Source organism: Balearica regulorum, chromosome 2 (genome assembly GCF_011004875.1).
Source record: "Balearica regulorum gibbericeps isolate bBalReg1 chromosome 2, bBalReg1.pri, whole genome shotgun sequence".
NCBI classification, from domain to species: Eukaryota; Metazoa; Chordata; class Aves; order Gruiformes; family Gruidae; genus Balearica; species Balearica regulorum.
In genome coordinates, this window is record NC_046185.1 from 145852675 (window position 1) to 145868208 (window position 15534).

Here is a 15534-nt window from a genome sequence, read left to right on the forward strand (position 1 = left end):
AAAACAAGAAGTCGTTAGAATACAAGGATACTAGAAACTCTCAAAAAATACATGGCATATAAGTCATGTTGAGTTTCTTCTTTCTCACCAATTTCATGTCAGTCTGTGATTATGTCACTTTCTGGACATCCAAAGAGAAGGCAGAATACTCTGGTATTCAAGCTTACAAAATATCTATTACATAATGTCTCATTATGTGCTTTGTTCAAGTAAATCTATCCAAGCTATGTTTTCAAGAAGGTACAGTGGTAATTCTGAGAAAATAATAAGCCTTTTACAACTTTTGAAAATAAATTTAACAGTATTAATTTAATGGTTGTGTTCTTTTGAACAGATATGAACAAGCCTATCTGACAAGCCTGGTTGGGCTAAGATCAGAAAGATACTTTTGGATTGGACTTTCAGATGTAGAAGACAAAGGAACATTCAAGTGGGCTAATGGTGAATCTGTCTTATTTACACACTGGAATTCTGAAATGCCTGGTAGGTATAGCTCTATACTGTTTAATGAGTCCAGTGCCCAGAATACATTGCTCATTACTTGAATATTTTTACTTCATTCCTTAAGCCTTCCTTGATGGTATATTGACTAATTGCTCTCACATATATCTGGCTGCTCTCTCAAGCATGCAGTGCTGTTGCTAATGTCCGGCTTAGTGCTGAAATGAGTTTTTAACATGTGCTTGGGAAGAAATGGAGATGAAGATTCTGATTTGTGCCTGTTCTGGGAGGGTTTGTGTCTGTACTACTCTGAAAGAGCAAGGCATACTGTGCCCTGCTTGCAAGTCCTGCCTCATACTCGTACTACACTTTCTCACTGCATGGTCTGAGGTGTGTGAGATCACAGTATGCTTGACGAATCTCTGCTCTTAGAGAAAATGGGATTGTAGGAAAGGACAAGAGGGCCAAGGAAGATTTGTGTTTAATCTTTTTTTAGTTAATAACTTAGCTAGACTAATTGTGTTTTCCTTATTTACTAAGTTTTGTTGATGAAAACATTGCTATTTTTTTCCTGTTCTTATAAAATTACAGGGGTGGGAGCTTGTTTTATCTCTGATGTCACATCAGAAAGGGGATGGTCGTCAGCCTTCAAGATTCTGGTGTCTTGCATTTGCCTTTCAAGAGATCCTCTGATTGTCTTTAATTTCAGTTCCTAAATGCTGATTTGAATGTGTCAGGTGAAGTGGTAAGGCTACGTAGCCCATGAAACCAATATATAGCAAGTTTATTTTTGAAAATCGCAGTCAAATTAGACAAATTTGAGAAACTAGCTCTAACCACATCTTCAGTTTTAGGGGAGAATTTGTTGGATTGAAGGTTATGATATTGCTAGAGTCAGTCATTGGAGGTGATTTGATGTAAGGCACAATTCAGTATCTCCAATATGGATGAACCACAGATTTTTTTGCTTCCTCTCCCCTCCCTCCCTTCTTTTCTCTTCATGAATTAGAATCATAGAATCATAACATGACAGATGGTTTGGGTTGGAAGGGACATTAAAGATCATCTAGTCATGTCCCCGCCCCTGCCATGGACAGGGACATCTTGAACTAGATCTAGTGGCTCAAAGCCCCATCCAACCTGACCTTGAACATTTCCAATGGTAAGGCGTCCACGACTTCTCTGGGCAACTTGTTCCAGTATTTCACCACCCCCATTGTAAAAATATTTCTTCCTTATGTCTAATCTAAACCTACTCTCTCTCATTCTGTTGCCCCTTGTTCTGTCACTACAGGCCATGGTAAAAAGTCTTTGTCTTCCTTATAAAGCCGCTGTTATAAATTGCTGTGAGGTCTCCCCAAAGCCTTCTCTTCTCCAGGCTGAACAACCCTAGCTCTCTCAGCCTGTCTTCACAGGAGAGGTGCTCCAGCCCTCTGATCATTTTTGTGGCCCTCCTCTGGACCCACTCTAATACTAGAAACATTTTTGACTCTGTGCAAAGCCTTAATTTCCATGAGGATAGAATGTGAAGTTTTCTAAATTCTCATGACCCCCTAACTGTCGCTTTTGTGCATTCCTGCTTACAACCAGGAAGAAAGCCAGGCTGTGTTGCCATGAGGACTGGAATTGCAGGTGGATTATGGGATGTAATAAAATGTGAAGAAAAGGCAAAGTTCCTGTGCAAAGTGCGGGCAGAGGGAGTAACGCTTCCACCTGTTCCTACAACAACTCCTGTTCCCCGGTGTCCAGAAGGTTGGGACTCAAACAGTCGTATTAGCTTCTGTTTCAAAGTAAGTATGTTGCTTATTTCTGCATTAAGGTAGTTTCTATTTGCTGCACATACATGCAAGAAAAATTGGTATACATATGTCTCATACGTTTCATAAGCTTAATGACAGATTATATGTAGAGCTCTTGTTGCTTGCTATTGAAATGCTCATGGTTTTGTTCCTAGTTGTTTTCTTGCAGCAGCTGCTCCTATCAGTAATGCAGTTTGCCCACTTAGATTAAAGACATTCATGCTAAGGCCGTGTTTCACAGAGGTGAACACTCATAAGCCCTATATTCAAAGTTTCTGTAAGCCCCACAGAACAAGTTAATTGTAAATTAATTGATTTTGAGTAGCTGATGTTTCTTGATCTTGCCATCTATATGGTCTATTTTGTCTGAATTGCAAAATGCTCTCTTTAGCCTTTTTCAAGAGGAGAGCAAAAGAAAACATGGCTTGAATCTCAAGAGTTTTGTCGAGCTGTAGGAGGAGATCTGGCCTCTATTAATGGTAAAGAAGAACAGTATGTGATATGGCGTTCTATTGCGTGAGTATCTGTAGTGTGGTCATCCATTCATTTTAATTAGCTTTTTTGATCTTTCTGAAATATTTCATTTTAGGTGTATGTTTTTACTTCGCTGTAAGCCAGTCTGGTCTGGATTAATTATCTGCATCTGTATCAAACACATAGCAAAAAAGTAGAGATGACGAAATAGCAGGAGTTGTAAAACTAGTGTCAATCACCCCAGAAGCTAATGCTAAAATGAGATTGGCAAGATATCTAGTTGAGGCAATGTTTATCATCTGATGTAAAAATATTTACTGTGGATGTGGGGATATAAAATTACCGCAGATGCCAGTTGTTTTCACATAAGCAAGTGTACAAATAGGGTAAAACTTATGATATAAATCTGGTCAATGTGTTGATTGTCATTTTTATGAACTAAACAGAAAGCAGAAGCAATTTCAGATTCATTTTTTCCTACACAGGGAATGTAAAGAAGGTTAGTAAGTCCCTGAACTGTAAAGAGCAGGTGTAAGATTTCTGAATGAGATCAAATACTCTTAAAAAGGTAACATGAGCTGAACAGACTGGGCTCAATGAACTTTTATATGCCTGTCTAACTAGGAAGCAAGACTGAAACATGGCAGACTTGCAAAATGCTACAGCCGTACTAGAATCCCAGCTGTGTATAGTGATAACAGCTAGCAGTGGTTGCATTTTAATTAATTTCCACCCTAGTTGTTATTGTTTCTAACAGCTTTAGGGATTATTTTTAGAGAAACTTATTAACTGTTGTGAATGATAGATTATTAAAAATACTGTAATGCCCTTATTGGTGTTGGTTTTATGTTTAAACTTCTTACAAATGGGACATTTATTATTATTTTATTTTATTTTTTTTTTTTTAAGGAACAATGGCTATTACCATCAGCATTTCTGGATGGGCTTATATTACTTGAATCCTGATGATGGCTTTGTTTGGAGTGATGGATCTCCAGTGAGTGATTTAATTTTCCACAGCTGTTGTTTTGCATTCCCTATGCTTCTCAAATATGTGTGGTGTATGTGTTTCTGTGTAATTTTATGCTTAATCATAACCCTCTACTGTGTCATGCTCACTTCAGGAAAGCTTATTAGTAGTAATTTCATGGCTTGATTTTTTTGGCTAAAACATACTGATTTTTGATAAGAAAATGTGCATTAAATCAACAAGAAAATTAAATTCATTTAGACTAAAAGGATGTTCTTATAAATGCAAGGATTTTTTGATTAAAATAGCCCATCTTTAGTATTTATCTTCTTTGCTAGTTAGATCTTTATCTGAAATGGCCTACACTCCATTGAGCTGAGGGGAGTTTTTTTATGCCAATGGGACTTGACTGTTATTTAGATTAAGATATAAAACTGTAGAAACATAAGTGGTTTTGGAGATGTGAATGTATCTCCTGCAAGGTTGGTCAAAATATATTGGTGGAAGTTTACCATACAGAAAACTGAAATTGGAATTTATACAGGAAAATTAGATTAGCAGTAATATTTTTCTGAGAAAAATACCAATATTTTTGTTGTGTCTTAATAATGTCCTACTCTTTTACTATTATGGGATATTTACTTAATTTAATATCAACATGTAACATGTCTCATCATTATTATTAGATGAATTTTACAGAATTTAGGTCCTATAAAAATGTCAGTATTCTTCCAAGTGTGATTGGAAACAATTGTTATCTAAGCTGCAGTCCAGTTGCAATCTCCAAAAAAGTTTGAAATGTCAGCATTTGCACAGACAGATTCTTGTTTCCTCTTATCTAAGTTTTTAAACTGACAGTAGAAACAAAATGATGTCTCCTTCCTCTCTCCATTAATTTCTTTCTCTATAATAAAATCTTCACAAAACCTTTTCTGTCATAGGTGAGGTATGAAAACTGGGGCTTTGGAGAACCCAACAATTACCAAGGAATTGAACTTTGTGCAGAGATCAGTGGTGATTCCAGCATGCTTTGGAATGACAGGCACTGTGATTATCTATATGGATGGATTTGCCAGATAAGAAAAGGTATCGCTTACTCCTGTATATTAGTATAATAAGAAAATATTCTCAGTTGATTTTTTTCCTTAACTTTAAGAAATAAAAAATTTCAAAACCTGTTTATCGGAATGGTTCCCTGAGGAACGTGAAATATCGAAGTGGTATAAGGATTTCCATGTCTTCGATGCATTTAAAGATACAGAGCCTTCGGTTCCCTGATGGGACTTCTCACTGGTATTTCTCTGTGATTTCAGAAGGGGAAATGTGATACTTGAAAAATGGGAAATGTTACTTTGAATATTCACATTAACTTTTGACTTCATTTAGAGAAGTTCATGCCTTCTCCAATGAATCCTATTTTGGAATTTTTTTTTCTGAGTTGAGCTTGAAGTTATTAGAAAATAGTTTGCAAATCAGTTCACATACTTGAATTTTTATGTGTGAAAACTCCTTCCTTTACTTGGCTCAGGTATTGTTTTGTCATCTAATCAAAACTGTAGTTGCAAAATGGAGCCAGTTTTCAAGATACTTTATTTTGCTTTGACTGGGTTTGATATTCACATATTGGTTTCTTGCTAAATTCTATTAAGTTCTGAGTTTGGATGTTTCTTATTTTCTGAAGATATCAAGACAAAATTTATAATTTAGGGTGATCTTGAGTTCTACAAACAGTGCATCTACCTAAGTTTGTGTATGTTAGAAAGTGGTCATTTAAACATTTTACCACATTTGTGTATTGGGAAGGAGGGGAGCAAAATAAAGATGCTGCGTTAGTTTATTGACAATAAAGTACCAGCTCTGCTTTATATTGGTAAAGAATTTCTTAAGCAGAGATTTTTTTATTAGATGCCAGTATCTGTGAGATTACATTTTAGCACCAAATAAATTGTTAAACCTATAAATACAAGATCTCCTGTATTAGAAATTGTTTTCCTGAGATACTAATGATGCCATCCAGCATGCCATCTCCATGATGCCATAGCAAAAAGAAACAGGGAAATTCTTTAGCCTGAAGTCTTCTTTTCAGAAAGAGCCAGTTAATTTCTTGGGTTCTTTTCCAGTGAGATTCTAGGGAAATTTTTAAGATCCAGATAGTTCTTCTCAACCAAAGAAAGATGGAAAGAATCTCACTCTGTAGGAGCTAGGGCACCATGGAAGAAGAGAACCCAGCCTGCATTTCTGCTGCCTCTGGTTTAAGCCAGAATTCATGTTTAAGTGACCTGGGGAAAGGAAGGAGAGGGGCATACAGGACTATCTTAATAGAGTTAATGCTTTGGGACATAAGGTTTTCTGCATCCAGTGAATAACAAAAATAATTACTTAATTCAGGTAAATTTCAAGGTATTTTATAATACCTTGCACGTTAGGAAGAGCTTATATTTACAGCCTCACAGAACAAGAGTATCTGTTTAGAATTGAACAGTGTAGAAAATAAGAGATTTAGGCTATTTAGTTCCTTCTAGTTTTTAGTTTTAAATCCATTGCTAACCATAAAAGTCAATGTCAATAGAAAAAGATGCCTATCAATCACAGTAAATATTTTATCTTACAGCAGAACGTGTGGAATCATAACGAATATCTTTTTCTTACAGGGGCAAGTGTAAAGCCTGAACCAACAGAATCTCCTGCACCCAGTAAGTGTTATTGCTATTACTATTTTTGTGTATGTATGTCTAAAAGCATTTTTAAAACTTTACTAATGAGAATGTCTTGCATCTCAGGAGCAATATAGTTAGTTTACCATTTATCTTACAGAATACAAGACTACTGAGGATGGATGGATTATACATGAAGACAAACAATATTATTTCAGCACAGAGAGTGTTCCTATGGAAAAAGGTCGGGAGTTCTGCAAAAAGAACTTTGGAGACCTTGCTGTCATTGAGAGTGAAAGTGAAAGAAAGTTCCTCTGGCGATATGTAAGAAAAATCATTAATACTATGGAATAAATCATCCAAAACAAGTGAGCACGGGCACAAATCCTTTTCACCCTGGTGTTCTCCCTACAGGTTTTGAGATAGTGAAATTGCAGTAGCATTAAGATTAATGTGAAGAACAAATTCAAGTCTTTTTTTTTTTAGATTGTTTCATAGCTGAGATGAGGACAAATTTGGTTTGGTATTTTGTATAGAAATAAGCACAGTAAGCATTAAACAGATCATTATCTGCTTTTCCTATTCAATGTAGTAGTAACACCACATTATATCTATCTGCAACTAGTAATGGGCTAAGATAAACCTTAATGCTTACTTTTAATTGATCTGTGGCTTCATTTTAGCAAGAAGTATTATACTTGTGAGCTACGATTCTGTAAGGCAGGTGAGTTAACTGTAAGTAAAGTTTATCAACAGATAAACTCAAGATATCTGAAGTAGTGGATCAAACCAGATATTGGCTTACATGCAGTGCTCAGACCATTGGCTTTTCATCTTGTCAGTCTATCGGGGATGTAGTCTACCTAGCAGCCTCTTTCTGGTGCTCAAGTTTGCCCTTTTGCCACCTCCTCCTTGTGGGGAGAATATAATTATGCAGGAAGAACAACTTGAGGCATGGATTATGCCACGAGAGAGAGCTTTTAAATGGTATTTCCTAGGTGGCTGGGGTTGATTGCCTGTTTATACTGTCTTGAGGCCAACTTCTTTTAATCAGGAATGTGCTTAAAAATCATATTTGAACTACAAAAAACTTTTCCTGAACTGGCTGAAGAGTGATAGTGAGATGACACAAGGGCCTATATCAATTTGTATCCAAATTGTAAGAAGGCTTGTCCCTTGCAAGAAATTTGTTAGATGATGTCTGCTGCAGAGATTGTGCAAGAGGTGCTGATTTTGGTGACTTTCAAGTAAGACTGTGAGAAGTGTTGATATAGTGACCACACCTCTTGGCCAGTGGTGAAGTTTGGCTGTGGACTGTCAGCTGGGAGCTGTTTTAACTTACATGTTGTAGCTAGAGAATATAGCAATTCATATCCTCTGTCAGTCAGACGTATATCACTCATTATTAACATAATAGATTTCTATGATAATAAAAGGACATTTATACAATTTTAATCTTTAAATTCTAGATCTTGAAAAATGGCAAAGAGGATTCATATTTCATTGGTTTACAACTGAGTGTTGACCAACGGACAAGGTAGGCCAACTAAAACCATCAAGCTTGTATCATGCTTTAAAATAAAGAAATCTACTGAGTGGAGCAAAATTAATGAAGTGCTTGAATGAAATTGTGGCCTGTCAAAGCAAATGAGAATGTTTTTCCTCTGAATTCTGTGGGACTTTCATGCTTCCTGTTTTTTGATTATGAAGGTTGTAAAAATATATTCTGTAGTAAATATACCACAATGTGCCATTATATTTAATCCATTTATTTTTAATCCCATTTCAGTTGTTAGGCATTCTCTCCCTACTAATAATACTGTTATTCTATATTTGATTATAGAAGGAAAAAACCTTGGTTTGAATCTTGTCCTCAGCTGTAGTCTGCCTTGTCCATACTCCAATATAATATAGCTAATATAAGGAATTTTTAAAAAGTATTTCCTGATTATACTGGTGAACTTTTTTCTTCATAGACCAGCTCCTCTTCAAGTAAATGGAATTTCTCCCTGACACCACTGGAGTAGATCCATAAACTCTAAAACGTAATTTATTCTTTAACAATATAAAAGCATTCACTTTGTTTTTATAAGTTTACATCAGACCTGTTAGATTTGGAAAGTTCTGCTTTACTATTTGTTTTAAGGTTTTGTAGTCTGTGGGACCAAACAAGTTAACTCAATAGGGCATAGATTTTCAAAGGACATACCTAGTTTTGAGTCTTAATTTAAACATGGTTGTATTCTCAAGTGGTTTAATTCCATGTTAATTTAGCTCCAGATAATCCAGGAGAAATACTACTTGTTTCCTAAATGGAATTCACTCAAACTAGCAGAAAAAATACACTGCAGATAATGTATTTTCTGCATGTCAGTATGCAGGACCATATTGATTTCTACATGTGATGTTAGTTTAGGCCTGGATTCAGTTCAGTCTGGGTCTTGAAGTGCCCAGATAGGTGCCAAGTTGTTTTTGGTTTTCCTTACAGTCCACAGTGACAAACAGGACCCTCCAGAGGATAATTAGGATGTTAGGTGGGCCACATCACCTTCTGAAAATGAGGTGTCTGCCCTTCCATTGTTTTTGTAGGGACTCTAAAATGAATATGCTTTTAATTGAAGTATCTTATGTACGTACCTGAAGGGCGAACCTGGGCACCTCTGTCACTTGCAGTCCAATAGGAATATGTCACCTAATAAGTGTTTGGCTCCTGGTTTTGATTTTGTTTATTGTTTAATCCACATGGATGTACAACTTTTTTGATGTTTGTATTTTACCTTATGGTAAGGCACATTGTCACAGGAATTTCCTTGCAGGTGGTTTGTCATGCCCTTTTTCTCTGCATGGAGGAAATATCAAGCATTTTACCAGTGTTACAAATAAAATCTCTAATCACTGTAATAGGCACAGGGAATGACTTGGGGGAAATGGTGAGCATCTAGGCTCTCTCATGCTGAAATGATGTCTAGCTTTCGTGTTGGCTTGAATGATTATTTTGAGTATTGTTCTATCAGTTGCAAAAGTATAAGCATATTGCTTGAAGTTGTGTTGACTGTATTTAACACATACCATGTGTCTTTGCTCAGAGAGTAAGTTTAGTGCAATTAGCAAAGAGGCAAATTGGTCAAAAACCCTTGTACACCCTATACTATGAGCAGCTATATTAAACATATTGCAAAATTACTTTTTGTAACATGAAAACAGTTCTGTTTGTATGTTAAAGAAGTTTTTTGTTGGATTGTTTTTCTTAAGCTGGATGGATGGCACTCCAGTGAATTATTTGGCATGGGCACCACACGAACCGAACTTTGCAAATAATGATGAAAACTGTGTAGTTATGTATAAGAATTTAGGTGAGTTTTGTATGTTTCTGAACTTCATTATTTGTGTGTTTGTGTCACACTTTTTTTTCTTCCGAGAGGCGCCCCTTCCGCCTCTTTTTTTTTTTTTTTTGTTCTTTTGCAAAATATTGTAGAAGTAGACCATAGTATTATATTCAGGATTTAATAGTTTTGAGCTCTTGTGTTTACCTTAAACCTGTCATGGGGAAGCTCTGATAGAGGTCTGTGGTTGTGATTGCTATGCAACTCTTTTATATGTTTTATTAAAATTGGCCTAATGTGCCACTATAAAATTGATATTTCTAGTGCCTAGTACTACACTGCTTTTAACATTCTGTAATTACAGTGTGTATAAAGTGACATATTTATCCTAGATGCTGACATAGAATGATAATAAACTGAGACACACTGAGGATTTGATCTTCTCTTTCAACTAGAAGCCCTTTGTGTAAGAATGAATGAAACTGATTTCCATTTAACCAGCTCTGGATGTGATGTCATACAGTTTTCCATTTATCTTACATTCAGGATTTTGGAATGATATAAACTGTGGTTATCCAAATCCCTACATATGTGAAAGGCACAACAGTTCCATTAATTCAACTATTCCTCCAACAACATTTTCAACTCCAAGAGGATGTCATCCAACTTGGCTTTCCTTTCATAATAAGGTACCATAACAAATAGAACGAGTGTTGGATGTTTGGCAAAACAAGGGAATTAATAATATTGTCTCTTATTAAAGTAAAAAACTATTCTTTTTTTCAGAGAACTGGTTGACACCTCCATGCTTTTCTTTGCCCATCCACTGTTTTGCAGGAAAGGTGCTTTTCTGATGCTTCTTATGAAGTGGCAGATGAGCATATTCAGTTGCAGTTCATGAAAGTCATTCTCTAGTCATCTCTTCTAACCTTTTGATATGCATTTCCTAAAGAGTTTAGACATAATTCCTGAAGTATTGATGCTTTGATCTTGATATTTTTTAACCAAATCATAATGCTTTCTCGGTACTGAATACATTTTGTCTTCCTTAACTTTACTAACATGTTATGCTTTGTAGAGTCAAATAAATAAACAGGCAGACTAATATCAGTCATGCATAACTTACCACTGTTAGCTGACCACCTATAAAATTGGTTTTTGCTTGTTTTCTAGTGATTTCAGATCAAATCTAGTATGCGTCTTGTTGAGCAAAACACTTTCTTGAGACCTTCAATTTTATATAGAACAAGGACCAGCACAAAAAGCTCATTTTAAGCTGAATGTGGTTTTGTTTTTCCAGATAAATGCATTATTTTACTGCCTTTTCTCCATCCTGCTTTGCTTAAAGCAGCGGTTTTCAATCTGTGAGGGATATTGGAGTAAAAATAATATATAGAGAATTTGTTCATGTTTTAGTGTTACAAAATATTTGGATCTGCAGAAGATGAACGTGTCACTTGGCATGCTGCACGAACAGCTTGCATGAATTTAGGAGGAAACCTGGCCACTATCCCTAATGAACAAGTGCAAGGTACTGTGTATGGTTTTGTAGCAACTAGATGAGATGACATTTAATCTTTACAGGATGGCTGTTGTATTTGTGTGAATATGGATAGGATTTGAATAATGACTACACATCTGATTTTTGTTCCAAAATGTACAACTTTTGGAAATTTACTATGAAATCTTCACCTGAATCTACTGAATTTTAATGTTGGCTTAGATATACATACACATATATATTGTCCTGGCAGCCAAGGTAGTGCTTTTTCTGCTTACACATGATGCCATCTGGACCCAGCAAGTTCCATTCTAAATGATGTATTTTCATTAGGTGGCATTAACTCGCTGCATGGCTTTCCTATTAACTCAAGCAGAACACCTTTAGGATCAGAACTTGCTGTCTCTGGGCAGCTTGGGGCAGAGGTTTGACTGCTCATACACCTACCCACAACTCACCACAGAGTTGTACCATTCTTTTCACTAGAGAAGCTTATTTTAATGAACCTAAGAGGTGCATCCATGACTGGGGGAGATGAGCAGAGGGAAATTACCTCATGCTTGAATAAACATGGCCCACATTCAGTTTAAAAATTGGGGAAGATTTTGATAGAAGTTAATAACACTTTTTTTTTACAAATACTGTTTTATACTACAGTGATGAGAAACAGATGTGGCACAACACATACTGTTTGTGAACTCAAAAGAGCATACTGAAAAATCAACCATTGTAAAACAAGTCTGTGTTGTAGTCTGAGCAATTAAATAATTTAAATTTAGACTGCTGACATGAACTTACTACTACTTATGTTTTCCACATGTGAAAAAATGAAGAATCAAACTTTCACTTTTCAAACATAGTTAAATTCTTATCCAACGTAATTTCTGCAGTACACATTTCAGGTGGTTCATGCATAGGGCTTGAATTTGAGGTAAAAGAGAAATAAGCAATAAATCTATTAGCACAAAACTATTGGTATTGCTGGCTATGTAGGCATAAAGGCTTGAGTTTCTGTTACAGTTTCTGACAGAACAGCAATGCTAACATTTGACAAAGAAATCTACAAGTTTCATTCCTGGAAGTGTGAGTTGCATTCATTTTAAAAGACTAAAGGAAGGTGAATGGTTGAGAGAGCAGACAGAAATTCATCTATTGTTTGCAGAGAAGAGTATGCTTATAACAATGACTGTAGCAGTTGGCAAAAGCCATATGTTCGTTTTATCACAGTGTGTGTTGTATTGTGGATTAGCGGGTTGATGAATGCCAGCTGACCTAGCCTGCTCTATTTGTGAGCTAGGCACGCTAGCTAAGACAGACAAGCACCTTCCTGGGCTGTGCAAAGCTATGGTAATTGATTTGCTTGTGATGAATTGTTCTGTTGAGACTCATTTTAAGCATGTCGCTTGTGCATTCTGCTCCCTGCTAAGACAGAGTGGGCTATTGCCTGGGTGTTCCAGGGAGAGAGGAAATAATCTCACAGTTTTGTAACAGCACTACTCTGATGCCACTGGGTGGTAAACCACTCTGATGGGATTATCAAAAATGTATGTGCTCTGCACAGCTGTATATTTCTGAGTCAACTGTGGGACTAGGATTCAAAAATATCTTGAGACATTATAAAAAGCATTTCTGTCATGCTTTTGGGATTTATCCCAGTATCAGGTTAGCTACTTAGCTGAAGGATTTTGCCCAAAGCCACAGTTATATATCTGGTTCCCTGTTCATTAAACTCAAAAGTCACCTCCTTTTCATCCTGCCTGCTTGTGTTGTTAACAGTGAAGAGTTCTGTATTTCAGAAAAAAATATTTAATATCACCAATCTTAGTGAGGCCAAATATTTCAATTGTCCTTCATTAAAAGTATTTCTCTTTTTCTTTGCCTTTTTTTACTCTAGCTTTCCTCACCTTCCATATGAAAGATTTTGTTACTGATACATGGATTGGATTAAATGATATAAATCATGAACTGAGGTTCCTCTGGACAGATGGAACAGGAGTTTACTTTACAAACTGGGCCAAAGGCTTTCCATCAGGACATGTAGATTTATACTCATATGATGGCCAGGTAAATAGCAGTCACAAATTGTTCACTGAAATTTGATTTTAGATTGCATTTACGCATTTGTTGGGATTTGAGACATGTTACTGCTTGACATTACTTTCATACTTTTATATGTGTCCAATATAAATCCAACTACAGTGAATGCTATTGAGCCCTTGGGCTGTTGCTGTATTAGCTGGTGACAGGATACGTGAAGCGCTCATACAAAGACTATTTTCCTATTTCAGTTCTCTGTGTCCATGAAGGCTTCTGTGTTCACCTCGCGTTCTTTCATAGGCTTTGGTAAAGACAGCAGTGGGATTCCTGCCTCATGGCATTTGCCCCAAAAGCACACTGAATGAGCACATCCTCCTAGTCCTCTGACCATGTTAGTGCCTGAACTTAGCAGGTTTCTCAGTTGGCATGTAGCTTGCAAGGGGCACTTACAAACATTCCCCTCAAACAGCCGTGTCTTATGTACCAGCAAATTCTGTCAGTCGCATTCGTGGAAAGGAGATGCTTCTATAAAAAGACAGCCATTCAGTTTTTGTGAAGGAAAAAAAGAGAAAAGCACTTCCCCTATTTCTCTGTCATACAAACTGGTCTGATTGATAGGTCACTCTACTCTTATGTGTTTCAATAGTTCTGTTCTATGGAACTACAGCGCATTATAGTACTAGCTCTGTTTCTCTGGTATGCTATTTTTAATATAGAAATCTTATTTTTATGTATAATGTCCTTTTTTCCTGTTTTTGAAAGTAGCACCTCTGAGCTTCTTATCTCCCTATGGAGGGAGAAAATTTGGGAGAATTTGAAGTTCAAAAGAGAAACCATGTTTAAAATATTACTTCTGGGAGGAACAATAGATATTTTTCTTTTTATGAAAAGTAGCAGGATTTCTATGAAGTCTTCTGTGAAAACTTATAAAGTCCCCATTTTATAAATTTCAGATTTCTTTTTAAGTTTACTTGACCTTAGCAAAAAATAAGTTATCAAAATTAATAAAAAATACTATGCAACTGTTCAGTTTGAAATATTTAAATCTTAATGCATTTCACTCACAAATGAAGTGTTTCTCTGTGCATCTCCTTCTGAACAGCAAAACCAAATAAATAAATAGAATAAAATAAATATGGATGCATCATTGCACGAAACCATTTGTACACATGCAGCCTTTTCCATTCATCACTCTGTTTAATATGTGGTAACATAGGTTCTAGCTATTGTGTCCATGTCAGAGAAGCTGAAATGTCACCGTAAGGGTGGTATTGACAGATCAATGGCTGCCTTTGGGCAGGAGCAGTTCTAATTTTGCTGTGTGTAGTATTACAGATTGCAACAATAAATTTGAAGAGACTGATATGTCAGAAATATTGCATTGCCTATTGAGACTCCAGGTTTTTCTTCTGGGGCAAAGTGAACTAGTCTTTTCTACAATAGTTGATTTCACTTCTCTTTAAATCTTCTGTGGCTTTCCTGCTCTCTATGCTGTATGTCTGAAGATATAAGAATATCAAAATTTCTTTGGTCTGCTTATCCACCCCAATGTTGCACAAGAGAGAGCAACATTAAGAATTTTGTGAAGTGCAAGAGAAAGAGGATCTCCACATCGTGAAACTTATACTATTAAATGTTAGAAGGATATGAGGGTAAAACTACAGCATTACTTGTGTCTGAAGATGTAAAAGGGGGACAAAAGTTTTGTGTTTGCTTCTTCTAGCTGTTTGTAACTGGTTTCATATCTTTTTGCCTCGAGGCTGATTGTGTTGTCATGAGAAACAATCCTGTTAAGGAAGCAGGGAAGTGGGCTGATGAGAGTTGTGATAACAACAGAGGATATATATGCCAAATTAATGCAGGTACTTGTCTTTTTAGTTGAAACACAATAACACCTTATGTTTTTTTTCAGGGAATTGCTTGGGTGTGTGGATTTCGACATTTCACTTCCAACATGCATCCACAAATTTTTTTTTCAAGCAGGAACACAAAGGTCGTGTGTCAGAGGTCCAGTTAGAGTCACTACTCTCAGCTGACTTGCCAGTAAATGCCATGTTACTACCTTCCTGAGCTGGAATTTGTATCTGCATCTTTGTGTTTAGTATGACCCTTGACATGATATTTGTTCCATGTTTTTGTCTGTCATTTTCTGAACACATTGGCTTTAAAAATATGTTCTGGAAAATACTGACTCGTACATGTACAAGCATGAACAGTCTGGAGTGTGACTGTAACTCACCCACACTGAACTTGAGCTAATTCACCTATGAAAAAAGAAATTAAAAAGCAGTGAAAACCTGGATTTAAATATCTGATTGATTTTTAAGGACTGGTC

General features: G+C 36.2%; 1 protein-coding gene across 3 annotated transcripts in view; it reads left to right on the forward strand.

Annotated features, from left to right (window-relative positions):
- MRC1 (mannose receptor C-type 1) overlaps positions 1–15534 on the forward strand; it is a 61632-nt gene that overhangs the window by 32331 nt on the left and 13767 nt on the right. For all 3 annotated transcript variants that reach the window (XM_075746294.1, XM_075746295.1, XM_075746296.1), the window contains 13 exons: positions 335–483; positions 2032–2231; positions 2632–2756; positions 3624–3711; positions 4626–4770; positions 6336–6377; positions 6499–6662; positions 7808–7875; positions 9591–9691; positions 10208–10350; positions 11078–11192; positions 13057–13226; positions 14959–15061. In XM_075746294.1, the coding sequence (XP_075602409.1) occupies positions 335–483; positions 2032–2231; positions 2632–2756; positions 3624–3711; positions 4626–4770; positions 6336–6377; positions 6499–6662; positions 7808–7875; positions 9591–9691; positions 10208–10350; positions 11078–11192; positions 13057–13226; positions 14959–15061 (1613 nt within the window). The remainder of the gene's footprint in view (positions 1–334; positions 484–2031; positions 2232–2631; positions 2757–3623; positions 3712–4625; positions 4771–6335; positions 6378–6498; positions 6663–7807; positions 7876–9590; positions 9692–10207; positions 10351–11077; positions 11193–13056; positions 13227–14958; positions 15062–15534) is intronic.